Genomic DNA, 23214 nt, shown 5'->3' with positions numbered 1-23214 from the left:
CGCCTTGGTAGTTTCGCCCTTCTGGAGAGCCCGCTATAAAGTTACAAAAATTACAACAACCCATGAATGCCCTGAATTAGAGTCGAGGACATCCTCTTTAAGGCAAAAGAGAGAGTGTGTCTGCAGAAGAGAGAGAGGAAGAACTGGAAGAATGTGCCAAAACAACGGCATCTGTTCAAGCTCAACTGCAAAACTTGGACCCCCAAAATAAAACGAAGTACGCACTTGAGAGAATCGTTTATTTTTGTCTAAGAGAGACTAGTTCTTGTAGCAGTAACAAGTCATCCTGAAGTTTCCGCAGTAGCCGCCTCTGCGTCCGACGCTCTGGCAGTGAGCATGACACGCCCTTTCATCGAACGGACAGCCAAAGCCACGACCTGCAAATATTTGCATATTGCACATCACATGCGACTCCTTATTTATAAAAAAAATTACCCGGCTTCCTTTGTAGAGCACAGGCAGAAGAGGTCGAGCGATAGAACTAAAACTAAGTTTTCAAGTGAAACAAAACGTAATATTTTGTTGGAAGGCAGTTTCAATTTATTTCAGTTTTATGTCTGTGTAAGTATTATGCAAATGTAGAAGCAAAAATGCCAGGACAACAGTGACATCGATGACAATCTTACGTTTAGAACAAGTGGTAGTACCGAGAAACTGCCGCTTACACTTCGTTCTTGTTTTAAATTTTCACTGCTCAAAACATTCCTTGGCAATTCTTTCACGTTTTGCAGAGGTATATCGGAAGTTACAGTTCGGGTAAGCAGAGTTTCTTTGCGTGTATACAGAATTTTTCTTTGTCGCATATTACGAGAAGAATCTTCGTCTATTTTAATTAGTAACCAAGGATTAGTATTTTACTCACGGACGCGGACAAGTGGCTTGGATGAATCCTCCTCGTCTCCAGCAGCAAAAGCCAGGAAAGCTGCAAGAACTGGCCGAATGAGCTTTTTCGCTTACAGATATATCAAAGCCGTTGTTTACAATAAAAGAAGTATTTACACCTGTTCAGCTACCCCAATTTCACCTGAATTTGTATAATAAGTGGCAATCAATCCTACCTTTTTTTAACAGACACCACAGCTCTGTTACGGAATTCTGGAAATTCAGACACACTTAGATTTGCATGCGTGTCTAGAGAAAACATCTATTAGTTAGTGCTACGTGATATGTGTCTGCTGGCAGGTATGCCCTCTCCTCATTATGTCATCTTTTTGTAAATGAATCCCGTCTTATCATCGAGTCACAATGGTTGCTTCCGTTTAGCGTGGCGGTGCTTTTGTCTGCAGGGAGCGAGCGCATGCCACGGTGCTTTTTGTATGTGTGTTCTCTAGCATCTTCTGAAGCGCACTTCGTTCAGCGACCCTGTTTTACAGTTGGCTTTTAGTGAGACGCTGCGAGTTCATCGCACTAGCGAAGGCACCGACCACAGACACGGGTGCAGTGGAGCGATTGCATCTTGTCAATACCGTAGTGATGATCATTTTTTTCTTGTGTTTCTAAACATTTATCGACATTATTTTTCCGTTCGCCGATTTTTAAAACGAAGCTTTCTTTCCTAGTAAAGCCGACTTTCACCATCGCAAAAATGTGACCTTCATTTGATCTCCGCTTTGTCGCACCCTTGGCAACGCATCCCGTCACTCGCCGCACCGAGCTCTGCCGCCGCCAGCGCCATTGCGCATGCGCCCTGCTGAGCTGGGTAGCAGCCTGACCACGCGACTCCCCGCGAGCATAGGTAAAAGAAGCGCCGCCCTCGTAGTCAATGCGAGCTTGGCCGTAGATGAGATGTAGCCCGGGCGTCTCCTCTCAGCGTTTCGCGGGAGTGGGAGGCTTTGAGCCATAGCACGCAAGTGGTGTCTGAGAGTCCGGAATGCCAATCTCGCGACGGTGACGCCGGATACTGAGCAAGTGTGTGTTTAGCCAAGCCTGTGCTTCTGGTGATATTGTGCAGCTACTTCAGCGAAGCTGATAATAAAAAAAAAAAACATTCGTTATTTCTTCCCACAATTGGTGGTCATCCCCCTACTCACATAGAATGTGACGTTGTCACCCATGTGTTGTTTGTGTGCGTGCTCATTATAATATTTTTAACACAGTTAATAGAGTACTTGGCCCCTCGTTTTGTTTCGTTTAACGTTTGGTGCTCAGTGCTTCTTCGGTAACCTTTTTTTTGGATAAGCAAAATAGCTTGTTCACTTTGCTTTGTTTTAGAACTTCAACCTATATCACGAGAAGTCCCGCGTGCGCTCTTTACCTTCGGACCGTCTAGTATGCATTTATACCTGATGTATAGTGTGCACTTCATGAAAATAAGATTCAATTCAAATTAACAAGTATAGTCAAACCCGTTTATAGCGAATTGCAATATGCAGCGCGATTAGTTCGATATATTCAATAGTTCGATATAGCCGAAGCCGCCTATAACGAACTTATTGTTACAAGTTGGCAATCCACGGGAGCCCCCCTCCCCCTCGTCAACTCCATCATCCCCGCATGCAAAAACGAACACAGTAAAGTAGCCTTGACCATACCCAAAATAATCCATTTATTGCAAGTATTAAAGCTACTTTCCGACTGAACTGCCTACTTTGCAAAGAAAAAAGCGGTGATTTTTGTTTTCACTTTCGTTTTGGCGCCTTCAACTAGCATAGCATTCTCTACACGAAACATTATTTGCACCAGTTCGAGTCCGCGTCCTCCAAAATCTAAGGAGCATTGGCGGAGCACACTGACTGCCGAAAGCGCTTCATTATAAGCGTCGGACGTCTTTCACTCGCGACATCATCGGGAATCTGGGGGAGCTCTCCCCACAGTTCACTGATGCTGCTGTCTTGGTCCGGACTCGCTGACTGCGCGTGTTCCGTCGTGAGTCCCGCGCGTCGGAAACTGGTACCGAAAGTGTCGGGCGGCATGTCGCTCCGTGCGAGGCGCAATGTCCAAGTCCCAACTCTTGTTCCCTGGTCGCGGCCAATCCACATCTCAATCGGCGCTCCGAGACCACGCATTTCGGCGGCCATTCTAGGCGCGCAGAGTCCGATATATCAGATGTGAACTTCGTTATAAGCAATATGTTTCCCATGTATTTCCGTAACTGAATTATTTTTGTTCGATATATAGTATAATTTGCTCTATCCGGATTCGGTATAGCCGGGTTTGACTGTAAAACAGCCACTTGGAGAGCCACGAAAAAATACGAGCATGCAAAGTTAGGACTGCTTTTTGAGGTGCTGATGCTTTCCGATTTAACAGGCACTTGCCGTGCAGTCATCGGCACATGATTGCAATAAAGTGTTCCTCCCTCAACCGCAAGCATGCAGTGGCCATGGTTTCAAGAACTATGCTTCCAAACCTATAAAATATCCCTTTCCTGCCCAACATAAAGATTTTAGAAAAAATGGCCACGAGTAAATAAATTTTGTGTATTTACCCCTTCCCATTGATCCTTTGACAAGTTAAAATTGAAAGCCTAGAGTATTTCACACACAAAACAAACCCGCACATATGTGTGGCCTGGGCTTCTGTTTGTATGATCTTCGGGTAGTAATAATACCTTAAAAACGGCATCCGGCGCAGAAAAACTACGTTTTTACATATTATTTGAAAGTTTTGTATTGTTTTCGCGAGTATTTATATTATAAATAGGATTTTGTGAAAATAAATAATAGTGAAGTTTTAATTAACATAATTGTAATTATAATTAATACTATTATCACAAGTATATACGCAACGAGTTGAAGGTTAAGGCGCAAGAAAACATTACCAATGAACTAGAACAAAACCGCGAATAAGTGAGACACCAATAAAGCAAGAACAAATTATTTATTGCTAGCGCTGCAGTGCACGAGCACGCCACCGTATGCCGCCCAGCAAAATTTTCGTAACGACGAAAGGCCAGCCGACACGTATGTGTGGGTGCATTTTTCAAGCGTGATGACAGTACGCACACGAAGAGAACGGGTGTGTTTTTTAGCTGATCGTGTTTTCCCAAGTCCTAAAAATCGCGTCTTACGCTTGTTATTCCGAAAATACGAGAATAGCAAGAAGAAATACCAGCTTTCATCGTGAAGGCGGCTAGCGTGATTGCGACGGCGTGGGCGCCGTTTTTAATATGCGATTTCTCGCCCCCTGGTGGCGAAATGAGTGAACCACCGAAACCAATAAAGTCTCTGAAGCGTTCGCAGTGACTACCCAGGGCTCTGAAACCGAAACCGAAACAGGTGGAACTTAGTAAACGAATTTGTTGACCCACACGTTTGTGTGGGCTGTGCCGTAAAGGGATGTGGCAACATTGCCGTATGTTGGCGCCTAAATAGTGGTTGATTAAGTTTAACCTAACGTAAAAATTAAAAGTATTAATGTAATGATAAAGCTCGAAGGCAAATACTACGTGGTATAAATGAAGAAGTAGTGGTGTCTTATAATTACATTAGGGTAATTCTAATGTCTGTCGGCTATAACGGTGGTTGAAATCAGCATTGCAGCATTTTCACCCAAAGACAGGGACACCATGATTGAGTCCGCGCTCTTCCCTCGAGTAGTGGGAAAAACCGAGCAGGCCAACATGGGTTCGCGGGGCCTACATTCAGCAGAAAGGGTTCTCAGCGAAAAGGTTGGATTTCTGATAGCTATCAGCCTGTCTTGCGTGCTTTAGTAAGAACTGTTCGGCTGGGGGCTACCTTTTATTTGAATATTACTTGACGAACGTTTCAACCTAAACTATTCTAACGCGTGTACTGTTCTGTAATTGTTAGGACAATTGCAGTGAAACTTACCCAGTAAAAGTCCCACCAGAAAAAGAGCCGAGAAAACCTTCATGTTGGTATTCAGCAGGACAATGACACCTGCACAAAAACTTTCAGCGGTTCTCTTATAAGTAGAATAACCCATAGCGTCAATTGGAATATAAATTGGAGAATCATTCTTTATATTCGGTTGAATTTAAATCGCTATTAAGAAGTAAGTGGGAAATCAAGTCTGCAAAGAAAACTGCGTCTATTTTAAATATCAAGCGATCGTAAAATATTTCATCCGTTTCATACAGCTTAAAAGTAAGCAATTACGGTGCACTGTTTGATTGGGGTATACACGCAACCGTCCCTTTCACGCGATATTTCGCCCCGTTTCTACAGGCGGTCTAAAATCATTGCATTTTTTTCTCTATGAAGACACTACCATGCCCAGATAAAAAAAAATGCTACTTGTTATCCCGCAACATTTCGCGCACTGACGATGTTCCATATAAGCAGAATTAACCGATAAACTTGAAAAATATTGTCATCCTCAAAGACACACCTGTAATATTTTGTTGCATATTGTACCATTACTATCTATGTAAATACGGCGACGTTTAATTTCCAAATAAACTCTGCATGCTTAGTAAGAGACCACTGATCTCACTGAACCAAAGAAAAAGAGCAAACATTGAAAACGAGAGCACAATGAGGCTGCTTTTGTTTGCTCTGCCCACATTTGACACGCCCCCGTTTCGCTTGTGCACAAAGGTGTGAACCAGAAAAGTATAGATACAGTAAGAAACTGATGCACATTCCGTCTACTTAGAGACTAGAATATGAAAGCACGCGGGAATTCGCAAATGCTCTAAAGAAAGCGGGCCCTGAATGTGTGGACCATGGTAGTGAATGTAGACGTTCTCAGTGAGTGAGTGGCGTATTGTTTATTGCATTAAACTTTATTGTACTCGTTATAAATCTATATATATATATATATATATATATATATATATATGTATATATATATGTATATATATATATATACATATATATATTTATATATATATATTTAAAAGGATGACTGAAATTGTACAATAAATTAAGTGCGTCACGTATGTCTCAGCCATTTCCACAAAGTGAAAACGCAAGTCGTTTTTCAATATCGCATCGCATGCTACGTCACACCTACAACGCCAACCTCTTGCGATAGGTTGTGATTCTTGTGGTCAGCCTGGGAATCTCACATAATCCGCAATATGAAGTTATCTGAGTTACGCTTGTTACAAATACAAAAAGGTGGGGCCAAATATATTTGCGATCGCTTTATTCCTGGCCAGCGGGGACCTTGACTTGCCTCAAAATTCTGTGGCGGAGCAAAAACGCTTTATGGTAAATAAATGAACAGTGGTTGGACATATGCCGCAGCATACATAAACGTAGAGCTATATTCAGCGGGAACAACATCAACACGGTAAAAATTTCGGCTGGTTGGTACATATTCAAGAAAACCAAAAATAGAGTAAAGAACGGGACAACGAAGAACAACAGGAAAAAGGGCCGACTAACAACCGCTGATAGTCAGCGCTTAGTCCTGTTGTTCTTCCTGGTCCCATCCTTCGCACTAGTTTTGCTTTTCTAACACAAAATTTGATTTCTTTTGGGCAGAATCGATCAACCATCGCAAAAATGGGGATCTTTCAAATCCCCCTTTGTGAAAATAAACAATAGAATAGACTTATGCTCACATTGGCAGTCACTGAAAATAGGAGCAATGCGGCATGCAATGAATCCTACCCCCCTATTTAAAAATACGGATGCGTACGTCTGTAACACGTTTCCTTGATGTACAGCAAAAAATCAACCAAAATCACTTCTGGCTCTGCGGCCTCACTAGCAGCGTTAGTCGTGTGCAAATAGTATGCGGAGCGGGTATAGACGAAGGAAACATGTGGGCACAACACAAGGGTTAGTTGGTCAGCTGTAACACAATGAAAATTTAACTAAATGTGATTACTCACCCAAAATGTTCAGTGGCTGCACAAAATGTACCTGCAGCTTCTGGCCTTTTATACAGCCTCTGTTGAGGATGAGGGCTATCATACACCCGTAGCAAACATGTTGATGTGGCAGATTACATAGCGAAGGTGCATGATAACGCAATCACGTAACCGAAAATATCCGCGCTCACAAAATGGGGCGTATAGCTGCTTGATCATCAGAACAGTGCGCGATTATGCTCGCCTTGTTTTTTCAGGGAGGGCGGATGTGGGATGGCCAGGGCTAGGAAAACCCACAAAGGTATCGTAGATGTCCTTGCCGTTCTATGATAAAGATGTAAGTCGGAGGAAATCCCCGTGCGTTGGTATGTCTGATAGTAGTCGCTTATGGGGTCGTGTTTCGACATAGTGCTAAGTCCAACCGCTATTATGAACACGAATATAGTTCACTGGAATAGTTTATCAGTCGAGGCAGCAATTTTAGGCACTCCCAAAATGCCCTAGTACGTCTTTATAACAAAGTTCTTTTAACAAAAATCTCATTTCATTTTAAGCATCAGTTTACTAAAGTCTGATGCGATTAGCTTCCATTAAACTGAGTAGTTGGCCATCATATGTTATAATAAAAAAGAATTGAAATAGAGCTATTTCACAATAATGAGAGTTTAATGGGTATACTTCTCAAGTCAAATTGTGTGAATGAGTATGATGTCAGCAACGGATCGCTGAAACAGTAAAACACTGCAGTTATGGTGCTCGATTGTGTTAGGGACCAATCGACCGGCTGCCTTTAGCGACAAAGTAAAATTTTCTTACTAACCTATCATCATACCACGCGATCCCTGGAGTTCCGACCGTTATTGTTAATGAGTCTCGGGGTGGTGACACTGGGATCACCGTACCAGGAGGCATTATTATGGCGCTGCACTGAAAAAGACAGAGCACTCAGCAGCACAGTGAGAAACAAAAAGATTACATAAAAATTTGAAACATCCTTAGGAAACACACGAACATTAGTGCAGTTTGATGCACATGAGAAAACGTTTTCTATGCGTAAAATATCGAGATGGAAAAGTCATTTCCACGCCCAGTACAGCAGTTATCCGAATAGATAAAAAAGTGTGTCTTTATTAATCAGTCCCGAATTGGCTGCAGACTTTCTATGCCGTCTGTGAAATCCCACCAAATACCACATAACCCAACATACAGATGTGTTCGCGCGCTTTTACGGTATAACTGGTATAGCTTGGGAACGCCACTGAACAAAAGTGAAAGGGGATAGTGTGAGATGCGGTATCGTTGTACAATTAGTCTCACGTTTGTCATTTGGCACCATACAGCTTCAAAGCACCCTCACGAGGTGTGAATAATAGCCTTCCTAGTCTGTTGACCGTAATGAAAAATATCGGAATTGACCATCGCGGGATGCTAAGCTAAATTGGGCGGGATGTCAATCCTGCTGTCTATCTTTGTCGAAAGGGGTGCGAGATGTCACCCTTGACCACTTTTGAAAACTGCGATGTCATTCAACTTCAATGTAAAAAAAAGCCTCGTACTCCTCACATGTGCTCTGTGTGAAATCATTTGTGTAGGTGGCTGGGTCGATATTACAGCCTCATGGGAAGTTGTGAATCGGCCGCACATTTCTGACTGCACGTGACATCGTCATCGGCTAATCGCTTTGAGTCGGTATGTGAGAACATTGCCCGTAAAGCCGTTTGTAACCGTAACGTCGAAATAAATAACGTATCGAGCGACCTTAACTCATTGTATACGTTACGCTGCGGGCACCGGTTAAAAACATACAACGAGTTCCAGTAAACGTGAAATCTGTCGGAAGTGCACAGCAGTTATTCGCCACACACGCGGCGGCGCCAGTCTTCGCTTTTCGCTGCCACCACTCACGCTCATTCACTCTCTGTCCTAATTTTCTCTTTATGAATTAAACAGAGGTTTGTTCACTGCAATCCAATTTTTCCGCATCGCAGTGCTCGCACGCATTTTCTCTGCGACCGCTCGCTTCCTTTTATTCATACTTTGTTGCTTGCTTTGCCTGGAACAGCAGGAGCAGGAGTTCTGTTCTATTTGTGCCTGCTTTCATCTCCCACGTACTAAAACCTTTTTGCGCCATTTTGAACGAGCGGCTTCTTTTTATTCGCGGCTGCCACTTTTTCTCGCTTACTATCGTAAAAGCCAACCCAATGAGCACTCCCAACTAATGGATGCGATAACGGCCGGTTAATTAAATATATTTAACCTGAAATGTAGCTGCAGCTTCCGTTACGCTAAATAATGGGAATATATATCACTAGTGCAAAAGGTTCAAGGCGTTTCGAGCGGTCCTGCGTATATAAGCCTCTTGTTCCAAGTATCTTCTTAACTCTTGGCCGGAATGCCGAATCTAGGAACCAGCGGGTTTCTTTTCGAAGCCTTATTTGAGTACGTGACGCGGCGTGAATGCGGTGGCGAGATTCCGTGGCAGAGGACGGGATACAATGAAAGGCCGCGACCCTAAAGTGCTCTCCACTTAAAACGTTAAACCCCAAAGCGTAGCGTTACACCTAACGTAGGCCGTCGATATCACAGTCGGATCGCCGGGCGAACGCACGCCTGCCTGCGCAGCCAGAAAACCGGCGCTGCGAAATGGAACACTACGCCGGTTGTACCCCCGCTCCCGGCCAGTGTAATCCCGACTTCGCGGCAACGCCACACGTAGCAGCTTCTGGAGTATTAGGATGGCGAATACTGGCGCCTGCAGCCAATGAAGTTTTACAGCAAAGCTGAATTTCCGTGCATGTCTCCTGCCAGCCCAAACCTTGCAGCACAGGAGCCACCTTTATCGCAAGTCATCTGCAGAAAGTTTGCAGTTCTTGCTGAAATAAAATGGCTGCAAAGATGACTCCATCATAACTTCTAAATTCATTTACTTGACAGAATTATATCACCGCAAAGTTGTAAATGTTTCAGCATTCCTGTATGCTGTAACTGCTTGGACTTCTACAAGAGAAGCATCGGTAGGAAACACGGCTGTAATTCTTGTTTTATTGTAAGCTTTCTCAACAATCATACCTAGAAAATTCGCCGGAGATATGACTCTATCATTACGGAAAGTTTTATTAGCTGGGCATAATTAGTTCACAGTATATAGGTTCCAGCCGCTGCTGAAAAGGCTGTGTCGAATTATGGTGGGCTAAACAGCTTTACTGGTGAACCAGATTCACAGAATAGAATGGCTCAAATTTTTTTTATCAAATTAGTGCTTCGTACCAGACCGAATCCAAAGCACCGAGACATTGTCCCAGAGGGGGAGAAATAGTGCTTTAACACTACAATTGCAGCTTGAATGGTGGAGAGGTCACCGATGGTCTCCATCTCGGGCACTTGTGGCAAACTGTGTCTTCGATTAGAACATTTTGACGTCCCCCCAAAATTCATTATTAACAATGCCTCACTGTAAAAAAATGGCACACAGCAGCTTCACTGAATTTTCTGGAGTCGAGAATCGAGAAATTATTGTAATTTCAGTGGTTTCTCGCAGCTAGGAGGAAAACACGTTGTCAAGGTGCTGGTGCGAACCCCTTGCACTCTGTCATCGCGACCCGGAAATTATCTGTCTTGTTACTAGGCGCTTGCAAGCAGGTGGAAAGTGCTAAGCGCTGTTATATATGAGCTTCATAAAGCGAACCTACGGACCGCGCAGCAAACCATGATTTATGGCAAGCGCACGTTGCAACCGTAGGGATTCCTGCTTTGACATTAGCCACCGACCCCTTGTTTTGTCATTGAATGAACGGCCGATATCACCAGCCCGCTGCGGCGGCTTAGTGGCTATGGAATTGTGCTGCTGAACCCAACGTGGCGAGTATGATCCCCGCCGCGGAGGCTGTTTTCTTAAGGCGGAAAAAAGTAAAACGCCCGTGTCTCGAGATTTCTGCGCGAGTTAACGATCCTCAGGTGGCTAAAAGTATTCCTGAGCTCTCCACTACGGCTTACCTCTCAGCCCAGGGGCAGTTTCGGCGCTCTAAACTCCCTTATTAATCCCTGTCAGCAGAATCCTAAAACAAACCGCTCCTAGATTACAGCCAACGCCCAAGGAGTAGTTGCGTTCGCGAGTCAAGATACGGCCTTCTTAAAGATTCACTGCTCCGTAGCTTGACGTTTTACGTGCAGAGCATCTTAGGACTGCACAATGTCCGTCCGCGTCCGTGCGCATAGCATTTACAATCGCAAAAAATCACGCAGGCACCGGAAGGATTGAGGATTGGAGCCTGTGTTTGGTAGACTAGACAGAGTTAGTGTCAGTCGTCTTACCCATTGGGCTACGACAGTGAGTGAGTACGCCAGGGTCAAACGGCTTACTCCCTCGCCTGTAACGGTGCGGAGTACATTAGGACCTCTCAAAATCCGTCGGAGTCCATCCGTGCGCACTCCAGCGTCAAGCAAAAATCAAGCGAAATTCGATTTGAGCCGTGAGTTGCAGTTTCATTTATGGAATAATGATGGTGCAACTCATAGCTCAAATAGAATAACGGTCGAGGCGCTAATCGGTTGTCACTTGGGACGCAACTTGGATGTCATTTTGAGTCCCCGTACTCCGCACCCTCGCCATCATCAAAGTGGAGATGCTGACATTATTTTCTTTTAATTTTGGGGTTTTCCCTGCCTCTTTGACACTCTCCCATGTACTTTCATTCCCCCTCCACTCTCCCTGCCCCGCACTGGCTTTTGTGCAGGCGAGCAACAGTTTGAGATCAGTAATATTCCCAGTGTACTTCCTGTCCGGTTCCCTTCAAGCCACCTTAAGCCACCTTAAGTGAGGCGCTCTGCAAGCCGGTAGCTCAAATTCTGTTTGTTTGCATCAGAAAAGCTGGGACAATGAACACAACTTACATTTTGCTTGAAACTCCAGTCTTCGATGTTTCTTTCTACCATGCACATAGTTTTGTATTAAAATTGGGTGGAAAGCACTTCATTAAAATTTATGTATTTCCTCCCAGGCAATTATGTTAATATTGCAACATTATCCAATGGGCCATGCCCTCTTTGGGATCGGTAGAGAAGACGCCGCGTGTTGTAATACTGTAGACCGGAAAATGGACTTTGCAATTTCGCTTATTTAGGCTGCGTAGTACTCACACAAGTTTATGTAATTGCCAGTAGAATCTGCAACAGCTCGGCACACGTAGCAAACAAATACTCAGCAGATGCCTCTAAGTAAGTGTTAAGCTTCGCCCGCATTGTCAGGATGTCCAAGGAGCTGACTACCCTCTCTCATCCTCCTCGGCGGCGTCTCGCCTTCTCTGTTTCCACTTACGTTCAGATAGCAATTTATCGGGTACAAAGGGGCAACCGAAGAATCCTGAAGACCCCGAAATTTGTTGCAATCAGCAATGCTCGCCTTCGCCTCCACAAATTTCGTTCATGCCCGTAGCTCAGTCCAAGCGCCGAAATGATTTTTTGTGACCTTTAGCAACACTTAGCACCTGTAGCTGCAAACAAATAAAGCAACAGTGTGCATGGACCTCTAAAATGACGTCACTTCCGCCCAATTTTTTGTAACTCCTTTGAGATGCTACAAGCTTCGTCGACTTTGCTTTGCTTTATGCCCCTGAATTGGTCGAATAATTTTTGGCAGCTTGGGAACCACGAATTTACACGATGCACAGTTTCCAATGTCTGCTGTTTAGTGCTGTCCCACTATCAAAAGAAATATAATTTCAACTGATTTTAAGTCAGAGATTGTTCAGCATATAAATAAAGATTTATTTTCGCTTTAACAAAACTAAATAAAATCGTAGTTAATATTTTGATGTACCAGTATCTCAAGGGGCCCCGCAGCTCTCTCTATCATAAAAGAAAACGGAATGCATTCGTCCATATTCCCTTAAGCGGACTTCAAAGCCATGTTTTAAATACTGTAAAAATAAGCAGGTGGAGCAGATAGCCTTTATTACATCAGGAAGACGCTAGGTCAAGTGGGGGAAGTGGGAGTAGAGGGTGGGATATTCGTAGCTTGGGACATCTTGAAAATAAACCGTTCAAGTTGAAGCTGGTTGGCTCCTTACGAAGGCGGAAGAGGCCACTTGGGGTGAGGAGAGCAGGCTCACGGCTCTAAACTGCTCGCGCTAGACGGCTTTCTAGAGAGTAGTGCGCAATTAAAGTCAGCGTGGAAGGTTCCAGTGGTCGAGGGTCGATGTATGAGGATGGCGTTTCATTATTAGATTGCTTATTAGATGCAGAGCATCTCATTCACTCGTCTTGTCCCTCTGGCGTCGTCGTCGTCGGCGTTGTCCGCCCCTCCCCCATTCTCCTTGCCGCGCCAGAAGCGCTCTCCGCCGCTCACCCCCTCTCCTTTCCGATAGCGAACACTCTCTCGCGAGGGGCATTGGATTGGATTCGATTGGATTGGCTTGGTTTGTATTGGCTTGGCTTGGCTTGGCTGAGCTTGGCTTGACTTGGCTTAGCTTGGATTGGATTGGATTGGATTGGATTTGGATTTGATTGGAATAAAGTGGATTGTGTTGCGTTATAGCCGCGGCACGTTGCGTCATAGCCGCGGAAGACCCGCTGGGGCCGGCGCATGTGCAGTACTCTCTCTTCCGCGGTTTCCTCTCCTTCGGGCGCGCTGCGCATATAACCAGTGTGCCGTTCTCCGGCGAAGCAACATCCACGCTTGCCTCAAACACCTAGAGTACACGACGCTTTCCAAGTACGCCAACGTCGTCATCGACTGGGACCGGCTTACACAGTCCCCTCAACGTTATGCGCGCTATAAAAAGCGGTCCCTTCGCCGCTCCGCCTATGCGTCGCATCTACACAGGGGTTCCCGCGAGGGGAGGTGGGAGTTTTTGAGTTGAAGCGTTTTGAGCTAATATAATAGGCGGCTTAAGAAAAACTGTACATTTTCAGGCGGAGCGTTGCGCGAATAATATGTCATCACAGAGCTGATAGTCACGGCTTTCCCGTTGGTGACGGCAGAAACGCTGATGACCTTGAAAATGTTAAGGTAAAATGCAATTTGCAATATAACATTAAAACGGGAGCCTCTATTACTGTGTTATTACATAATGAAAAACAAAATACTGAACAAAAAATTACACCCTCTTCCCGTGCGAACCCTGAGTAATATGAAACGCAGCCATGGGGTCGATTCAAGTGCCCATTGGTTTTCAGTTCGTCGTTTCCGTTAGGTAGAGGCAAGTAGATACCTTTATATTTACAGTTTGGTTTCCATGGTAAATACGACACTTTTCATTTACCTTAACTACGAAATGGGAAATTGCGTTGAGCCCATGGCTGTTTCGCATACTACTCAGGGTTCCCCTACGGGAAGATGGTGTAATTTTATTAGATGCGACGGGGCTATGTCCCTACCTTGTCGTTGTTGCGCAGTCCACACCCCCACTGCGCAGGCTCGGCTTGCTGAACGCCCGGTGGTGTCTTACCCTTAAAGGGCTCCTGGAGCGGCAGTGTTGCCGGTGTCTTCCTGGGCCGGCGGATGGAGGGACGACGGACGACGGAGCCGAGAGCAAGAGATGCTTTGCATTTAAAAGCGCGATGTAGAGTTTAACACATACCTTTACTTGCAACTGGATAGGCTGCAATACCCCGCCTTCCGGTATTTGGCTTATTTCTTCATTAAAAGAAGTTTCTTTCAGTGGCGTTTGTTTCCGCTTTTTTTCTTATAATACCTATCAAATTTTAGTTTACCTGTTCAATGGAATAAAAATACCTTTGTGGAGATTATATAGAACTCGATATCAAATTACACGAAATTTCGTCACGACTACACCTGCGGACATCAGTGATTGCCTGTCTTAAACCTCCGAGAAAGCCTGGCGAATTCCCGAAGAATTCCGCAAGTCGACAATAGGGCCCTCGGCAATCATCAGTATGTCGCAGAAGTTGCACACGCTAGCGTTCTCGCCTTTAAAGTAAATGAGAAAAACGGCCCTCATTGCGTGCGCGAGGTATTCTACGCGGGCACGCACGCAAGGCACGCCCGAACAAACAGGTAGCAACTCACTTGTCCACAGCGCAGATTTTGTACCTCCAACCGTATCCTGCCCACGACTGGCTTTATAGATAGCGGCCTGCCCATCGCAGCCTTGACAATAGTAGCCACCGTGCCGAAAACTTCCCGTGTAAGGACGGTGCGTTCCGTCAGGTTGGGCTACGTTTTATCCCCAAACTGGTGTCTGTATGCCGGGTGGCTTGTGTCGGCTGTGGAGGTCGACGGTCGTACAGAGCGCGGCGGACGCATCGACGACAAAGACATATATGTGTTTTAGTTTTGACATTTTGTTTTTAGAGTGGCAATGCTTTAGAGAAAGCCGATGAACTGTTACTGAATAGGGTTAGGTGGAATGAGGCAAGATGTCTCAGTAATCAGTATAGGGAAGTGACCAAGCGAATCAAATCTTACATGCGGTTGCTGTACGTGATAGTTTAAACGTGTTTAGTTAGTGTTTCTGGTTAATACTTAGTGAGAAAAGAATTGATGCTCTAGGAAAGCATCACACGGTGTGTGTTATTTTTTATTAGAGTGGAGTGCACGGCAGAACGCGGCAGTGCTAAAAGGTTAGAGTAGAACAACCCTTGGCGCGTGCTACCATGACTTCGAAGAAGTAGCCGGGTTTTCTGTGCACGGGGAGTAAGCACAAATACCCGCTCGAGGAGACGAGGTTCGAGGCGGTCGAGGATACGGAAGGGCAGGCCTTTAGGCGCAGAGTGTGTGTACTAGCGTCGCGCCTCAACCGGCTCAATGACGAAAATCAGCAGCTTAGGTTTCAAGTACTGAGCTGCAGGAGCAGCTGCGGCATGCAAGAAAGCAGCGGCAGACACTCGAAAAGAGGTTGCTGCAAATGGAAGGAAGCTAGCGGTGGGACGACATTTCAGCGAAGAATGGGTTGCGCAGCGAGACTGGCGTGCGGAGTGCTTGGCCCCGAAGAAAACGATGGCGGACAGGCAACGCTGGTCAGCGATGGGGTCAAGTACGACCGCCGCAAAATTGTGTATCGAAGCAGGGGAACCGGTCGAAAGGGATCCGGGCGAGGAGGTGAGGCCGACTCAGGTGCAGCCGGACCACGTGGCCTTGGCCGGGGACGGTCAAAAGGCAGGAGATGGGCGCATGGTGATTCTGGAAGCGGACTCGAAACTAGCGATCTCCGAGAGGGAGATCAGAGGATGGCTGACTCTCGCCGTGTGAATACCTTCGACGGGACCCGCGGTATAGAAAATGGGTTGCCTACTGCGTTGACGCAGCCACTACGTTGTTTTGTCAAATGCGTGTCCGCCATAGCATCTGGCAGCTCGCATGGGGTAGCTAGGAGAAGAAAAGTGTTATTGGAGGCTCTGGCTAGCGCGGTGCAACGATGAGCGTGCGCTAATATATAAGCCTTCTCTTTTCCCGAGATGCCCCTATGCGAGAGGACCCGGAGGATGGTGAAATCTTCACCGCGTTCACGGAGTAAGGCACGCCTGGTGCTGGATCTTCTGCAGTACGTGATCTGTGTAAGGAACATTAGGGCATGCCCGATGGGTAGCCTGGGAATGAGGGTACCTACGATGGTGACCAGAGCTAGTTTCAGATGAAATTTCGAGGGCCCAATCTACATAATCTAAAATTGTCATTAGCTGTTCTCTGCTGCTGTACATCACAACTGTTGATACAGGGTGGCGTCGGTTCTGGCATCCCATTGTCTGGTCCTACCAAGCATTGGCATAGCAAGTGTTGTTGGTACTGTGTACTGAAAGTGCAGCGTCTGCGTATTCCATGCGTTCAGCCAAGGGGAGGAATCTCGTAGCCTTAGCATTACTCTTGGCATACGCAAGGCGCCGCACTCGCTGACTATGGTTCATATTATGTAGAAGTGGCTTGCCATCGGTGAGTACAGTGACTTCCCACGGCGGCGTTATGTTGGGCAGAGTGGGCAATTTGTGGATATCATAACCAAGGAGCATACACGTGTACCACCCGGAAGTTGTCGCGCGAAGCCTCGTCTCGCGTGTACGGATTTGCATGTCGACGAGCTCAGGCAGGTTGTTGCGCTTGCTACAGCTCTTGATCGCATCGAGGCGTGTGTACCTTGGAAGTCCAGTAACCATGCGCTTGGCCTCCTTAAGTAGCCGATCGAACGCGAGTATTTGCGTATGGTTGGCCGGATCATATCGCAGAGAATACATGATACGGCAGACGAGGAAAGTTTGAGTAAACTGCCGAATTTGACGTTCATACAGTTAGAGATTCTGCGTAAAGCGTGCAGGATTTGTTTGCTCGTAACGCGTTGGAACCAAGTGCTGGCTGTGCAGTTCTCGTAAAGGTGCATACCGAGTATTCGGATAGTATATTTCCGAGTTATGGGTCGATCACCGATGTAAAGTTTAAAAGACTTCTTTTCTTCCTGTTTTACAGTGGTTGGTCGGCCTCCATGAATGACGACGAAGCCGGTTTTTGTCTGGGGTAGTTTTTAAACCTGTTTCCGTCGCGTAATCAATTATGATGTTGAGGGTAACACGTCCTCCTGCTCACCGATGGGTCCTTGATGCGCCCACACAGTGACATCGTCGGCATACACCGCGTGTTTCAGGCCCGGTACTTCCGCAGGACGTCTGGGTAGCTGGTGCACAGCTATATTAAAAAGGGCTGGTGAGATCACCGAGCCCTGCGGAACGCCTGCCTGGTTTACTCGTACAGCACTGGCGTCTTTGCCAATTTCGCCTTGGTAGTTTCGCCCTTCTGGAGAGCCCGCTATAAAGTTAGAGAAATTAGAACAACCCATGAATGCACTGAAATAGAGTCGAGGACATCCTCTTTAAGGCAAAAGAGAGAGAGAGAGAGAGAGTCTGCAGAAGAGAGAGAGGAAGAACTGGAGGAATGTACCAAAACAACAGCATCTGTGCAAGCTGAACTGCGAAACTTGGACCCCCAAAATAAAACGAAGTACGCACTTGAGAGAATCGTTTATTTTTGTCTAACAGAGACTAGCCCAGGTACTCAGAGTCGTGGCTCCACTCGAGCCTCCGGTCGAGGAAATCCTTGAAATCGATTTCCCCATGCATAACAATTGCGGAGTCTTCCCCCAAGCCGAGTGGAGGGAGCAAATGGAGTGGAGAAGGGACTCAGAATACGGCCCTAGTTCTGGTAGCAGTAACAAGTCATCCTGAAGTTTCCGCAGTAGCCGCCTCTGCGTCCGACGCTCTGGCAGTGAGCATGACACTCCCTTTCATCGAACGGACACCCAAAGCCACGACCTGCAAATATGCGCATCACGCATGTCTTAATCCACTTTATGAGAATATTAACCAGGTTCTTTCGACACATCATCATGCGACTCCCCATTTATGAAAAAATGACACGGCTTACACTAAAAGCACAGGCAGAAGAGGTCGAGTGATAAAACTGAAACTAAGTTTTCAAGTGAAACAAAACGTATTGTTTGGTTGGAAGGCAGTTTCAATTTATTTTCAGTTTTATGTCCGTGTATGTATTATGCAAATCTAGAAGCAAATATGGCAGGACAACAGTGACATCAATAACAAACTTACGTTTAGAACAAGTGGTAGTACTGAGAAACTGCCGCTTACACTTCATTCTTGTTTTAAATTTTCACTGCTCAAAACATTCCTTGGCAATTCTTTCACGTTTTGCAGAGGTATATCGCAAGTTACAGTTCGGGTAAGCAGAGTTTGTTTGCGTGTATACAGAATTGGTCTTCGTCGCATATTACGAGAAGACTCTTCGTCTATTTTAATTAGTAACCAAGGATTAGTATTTTACTCACGGACGCGGACAAGTGGCTTGGATGAATCTTCCTCGTCTCCAGCAGCAAAAGCCAGGAAAGCTGCAAGAACTGGCCGAATGAGCTTTTTCGCGCACAGATATATCAAAGCCGTTGTTTACAATAAAAGAAGTATTTACACCTTTTCAGCTACCCCAATTTAACCTGAATTGGTATAACAAGTGGCAATCAATTCAACCTTTTTTTAACAGACACCACAGCTTTGTTACGGAATTCTGGAAATTCACACACACTTGGATTTGCATGTGTGTATAGAGAAAACATCTATTAGTTAGTGCTACGTGATATGTGTCTGCTGGCAAGGATGCGCTCTCCTCATTATGCCATCTTTTTGGAAATGTATCCCGTCTTATCATCGAGTCACAATGGTTGCTTCCGTTTAGCGTGGTGGTGCTTTTGTCTGCAGGGAGCGAGCGCATGCCACGGCGCTCCGTGTATGTGTGTTCTCTAGCATCTTCTGAAGCGCACTTTCCTCAGCGACCCTGTTTTGCAATTGGCTTTCATTGAGACGCTGAGAGGTCATTGCACTAGCGACGACGCCAGCTGCAGGCACGAGTTCCATGGAGCGATTGCATCTTGTCAATACCGTAGTGATGATCATTTTTTCTTGTGTTTGTAAACGTTTATCGGCATTATTTTGCCGTTCGCTGATTTTTAAAACGAAACTTTCTTTCCTAGTCAAGCCGACTTTCACCGTCGCAAAAATGTGACCCACATTTGATCTCAGCTTTGTCGCACCCTTGGCAATGCATCCCGTCACTCGCCGCACCGAGCTCTGCCGCCGCCGGCGCCATTGCGCATGCGCCCTGCTGAGCTGGGTAGCAGCCTGACCACGTGACTCTTCGCGAGCATAGGTAAGAGGAGCGCCGCCCTCGCCTAGTCCATAGATGAGGTGTAGCCCGGGCGTCTCCTCTCAGCGTTTCGCGGGAATGGGAGGCTTTGAGCCGTAGCACGCAAGTGGTGTGTGCCCACCGCGCGAATATTTCCCGCCGAGCTGCTTCACTAGGGCGGGTCCGGAATGCCGATATCGCCACGCTGACGGCGGATACTGAGCAAGTGTGCGTTTAGCCAAGCCTGTGCTTGAGGTGATATTGGGCAGATACATCGGTTATGCTGACAATAAAAAAACATTCTTTATTTCTTCCTCGTCGTCCCCCTACTCTGGTCGTCCCGCCACTCTGGCAGAATGTGACGTTATCACCCATGTTGTTCGTGTCCCTGCTCATAAAAATATTTTTTAACGTAGTTAATAGAATACTTGGCGCCTCGTTTCTTTTTTTTAACTTTTTGTGATGAGTGCTTCTTCTGTTATCGTTTTTTTTCGGATCAACAAAATAGCTTGTGCTCTTTGCTTTTTTTAGATGTTCAACTACCAGCACGAGAAGTCCCGCCTCGGTTCTTTACCTTCGGACCCCATAGTTTGCTTGTAACAATTCATGTATCATGTGCACTTTTTCGAGATGAGATTCAATTCAATTAAGAAATAAAACAGCCACTTGGAGAGCCATGACAGAAAAATACGTGCATACAAAATTAGCGCTGCTTTTTTAGGTGCTGATCCTTTCCGACTTAACAGACACTTGCCGTGCAGTCATCGGCACATGATTGCAGATAAGTGTTCCGCCCTCAACTGCAAGCACGCAGCGGCCTTGGTTTCAAGAACTATGTTTCCAAACGTATAAAATCTGGCAACATTGCCGTATGTTGGCGCCTAAATAGTGGTTGATTAAGTTTAAACTAGCGCAAAAATTAGAAGTATCAATATAATTGTTAAAGCTGGAAGGCAAATACTACGCGGTATCAATGAAGAAGTAGTTGTGTCTTATAATTACATTCGGGTAATTCTAATGTCTGTCGGCTATAACGGTGGTTGAAATGAGCATTGCAGCATTTTCACCCAATGACAGGGACACCATGATTGCGTCCGCGCGCTTCCCTCGAGTGGTGGCAAAAACCGAGCAGGCGAACATGGGTTCGCGGAGCCTACATTCAGCAGAAAGGGTTCTCCGCCAAAAGATGTGATTTCTGACGGCTCTAAGCCCGTTTTGCATGCTTTAGTACTAACTTCTCGGCTGGCGGTTACCTTTTATTTGAATATCACTTGACGAATGTTTGAACCTAAACTATTCTTTCGTGTGTTCTGTTCTGTAATTGTTTGGACAATTGCAGTGAAACTTACCCAGTAAGAGCACCATCAGAAAAAGAGCCGAGAAAACCTTCATGTTGGTATTCAGCAGGACAATGACACCTGCAAGAAAAGTTTCAGCGATAGCCTTTCATGTAGAATAACCCATAGCGTAAATTTGGATATAAATTGGAGAATCATTCTTTATATTCGGTTAAATTTAGATCCCTTTTAAGAAGTAAGTGGGAAATCAAGTCTGCAAACATACCCGCGTCGATTTTAAATATGAAATGGTGGTAAAATATTTCATTCGTTTCATACAGCTAAAAAGTAAGCAATTATGGTGCACTGTGCGATGGGGGTATGCAAGAAACCATCCCATTGACACGATAGTTGCCACGTTTCTATTGGCACTCTTAAATCATTGCATTTTTTCTGTATGAAGACACACTAGCAAGCCCAGATAAAAAAAAGTTTCATACTTGTTAAGACACAACATTTCGCGCACTGCCGACGTTCCATATGAGCAGAATGAGCCGATAAACGTGAAAAAAATAGTCATCCTCAAAGACACACCTTGTAAATACGGCGACGTATAATTTCCAAAAAAACTCGTCATGCTTAGTAACAGACCACTGATCTCACTGACCCAACAAAAAACAACAAACATTAAAAACCAGGGAACCCGCCGCGATGGCTCAGTGGCTAAGGCGTTGCGCTTCTGGGCACGACGTCATGGGTTCGACTCCCGGCCATGGCGGCTGCTTGTGCGATGCAGGCGAAAAGCAAAAACCCCCACGTGTAGGTGATTTCGGCGCACGCTAAAGACCCCAGGGGGTCTAAATTAATCCGGAGCCCTCCACTACGGCGCGCCTCATCGCCTGCGTTGCTTCGGCTCGTTAAACGCAACAATAAAATAAAATCAAAACGAGAGCACAATGCGGATACTTTTGTTTACTCTGCCCCCAATTGACACGCCCACCTTTTGCTTGTGCGGCAAGGAGTGAACTAGACAAGTATACCTACAGAAAGAAAGTGATGTACATTCGGACTACTCACAGGCTGGCTATACTTTGAACGAACACTGGAAATCGCAAATGCTCTAAACAAAGCGGGCTGTGAATGGGTGGAGCATGGCTTTCCATCTAAACGTTCTTAGTGAGCGAGTGGCGTATCGTGTATTGCATTAAACTCCGATCACCGGTTTCAGGTACCTTGTTAGATTCATGCCTAGAACTTCGTGAGCTAGCGGAACAATTTGCAGTCGTGCATGTATATATTGTTACGTGGCGGCAGATGACACGGACCATGTAGCGATGAAGCGATGTATTTACATAATGGTTTAAGAACTATTTACATAATGCCAAAACCGAGCCCGGCCTGGCAGCGCGGGGCACACAGCTCTTCTTCGTCGTCACCATCCTTGGTCGTGGGCCATAGCGCCACGGGGATTGTCCGCCACGTCCCGTGACAATATATACATATATATATACATATATATATACATATATACATACATATATACATACATATATACATACATATATATACATATATACATACATATATATATACATATATACATACATATATATAGACATATATACATACATATATACATATATATATATATATATATATATATATATATATATATATATATTATATATATATATATATATATATATATATATATATATATATATATATATATATATATATATATATATATGTGTGTGTGTGTGTGTGTGTGTGTGTGTGTGTGTGTACATAACAAGGTAACTGACATCGTCGATCTGAGTTTAATGCAATACACCATAGGCCACTCGCTCTCTAAGAACGTTTGGATTCCCTCAGCTTCCGTCATTCAAATAGACAATAGAAAAGACTTATTCTCATCTTGCAGTCACTGAAAATAGAGGCAATGCGGCATGCAAAGAATTCTACCGTATTTAAAAATGTGGATGCGTTCGTCTGAAAACGTTTCGCATGATGTTCAGTGTAAAATCAACAAAATCACTTCTGACTCTCCGGCATCACTAGCAGCGTTAGTCGTGATCAGATGCTATACGGAGCGGGTATATACGGAGGAAAGGTTGTGGGCACAACACAACGTTAAAAGTTCAGCTATACCAAAATGAAAATTTTACAAAATAAATTACTCACCCAAAATGTTCAATGGCTGCATAAAATGTACCTGCAGCTTCTGGCCTTTTATACTACCTCTGTTGAGGATGAAGACTTCATACCCGCGTAACAAACATGTTGGGGTGGCAGATTAGATGGCGACGTTGTATGATATCGCTATCGCGTAACCGAAGATATCCGCGCTCGTGACTCCGAACGTATGGCTGCTTGCTCATCAGAAAAGTGTTCTATTTTGTTTAATTGTTTTCTGAGCTGCTTGCTCATCAGAACAGTGCGCGAATATACTGGCCTTGTTTTCTCAGCTGCTTGCTCATCAGAACAGTGTGTGATTATGCTAGCCTTGTTTTTTCAGCTGCTTTCTCATCAGAACAGTATGCGATTATGTTGGCCGCGTGTTTTTCCAGTGATGGCGG

General features: G+C 45.2%; 2 protein-coding genes across 3 annotated transcripts; both read right to left on the bottom strand.

Annotated features, from left to right (window-relative positions):
• Positions 1-222: 222 nt before the first annotated feature.
• Positions 223-6895, bottom strand: LOC144169138 (defensin-like). The gene is made up of 4 exons (XM_077698165.1): positions 6749-6895; positions 4773-4852; positions 863-922; positions 223-377 (listed from the first exon to the last, which is right to left on the bottom strand). Exons 2-4 carry the CDS (start codon positions 4813-4815, stop codon positions 259-261), a joined length of 222 nt encoding a protein of 73 aa, XP_077554291.1. The 5' UTR covers positions 4816-4852; positions 6749-6895; the 3' UTR covers positions 223-258.
• A 10779-nt stretch (positions 6896-17674) lies between these two features.
• Positions 17675-22928, bottom strand: LOC144169136 (defensin BmKDfsin6-like). Of its 2 annotated transcripts, none has more exons than XM_077698163.1 (4): positions 22820-22928; positions 20708-20776; positions 18511-18579; positions 17675-17980 (listed from the first exon to the last, which is right to left on the bottom strand). In XM_077698163.1, the coding sequence occupies exons 1-4, from the start codon at positions 22839-22841 to the stop codon at positions 17862-17864; spliced, it is 279 nt and encodes a 92-aa protein (XP_077554289.1). In that variant the 5' UTR covers positions 22842-22928; the 3' UTR covers positions 17675-17861. The 2 variants fall into 2 exon arrangements, with proteins under 2 accessions (XP_077554289.1, XP_077554290.1); XM_077698164.1 differs by having other exon boundaries at positions 18511-18570; positions 22820-22907.
• Positions 22929-23214: the final 286 nt, after the last annotated feature.

Source organism: Haemaphysalis longicornis, unplaced genomic scaffold, assembly GCF_048455015.1.
Source record: "Haemaphysalis longicornis isolate Haplotype H1 unplaced genomic scaffold, Haemaphysalis longicornis Haplotype H1 scaffold_2, whole genome shotgun sequence".
Lineage (NCBI taxonomy): Eukaryota > Metazoa > Arthropoda > Arachnida > Ixodida > Ixodidae > Haemaphysalis > Haemaphysalis longicornis.
This window is presented reverse-complemented; position numbering and strand designations above follow the sequence as displayed.

What these genes read in the sequence shown, in the direction of transcription:
- LOC144169138 (XM_077698165.1), bottom strand. Translation starts at nt 4,815, where the DNA reads ATGAAGGTTTTCTCGGCTCTTTTTCTGGTGGGACTTTTACTGG. An exon ending in TCTGGTGGGACTTTTACTGG is followed by an intron (nt 923 to 4,772) that starts GTAAGTTTCACT and finishes CAGTTCTTGCAG; the next exon opens with CTTTCCTGGCTTTTGCTGCT. An exon ending in CAAGCCACTTGTCCGCGTCC is followed by an intron (nt 378 to 862) that starts GTGAGTAAAATA and finishes AAATATTTGCAG; the next exon opens with GTCGTGGCTTTGGCTGTCCG.
- LOC144169136 (XM_077698163.1), bottom strand. Translation starts at nt 22,841, where the DNA reads ATGCAGCCATTGAACATTTTGG. An exon ending in GCAGCCATTGAACATTTTGG is followed by an intron (nt 20,777 to 22,819) that starts GTGAGTAATTTA and finishes CTTTTCTTGCAG; the next exon opens with GTGTCATTGTCCTGCTGAAT. An exon ending in CAAGCCACTTGTCCGCGTCC is followed by an intron (nt 17,981 to 18,510) that starts GTGAGTAAAATA and finishes GCATATTTGCAG; the next exon opens with GTCGTGGCTTTGGGTGTCCG.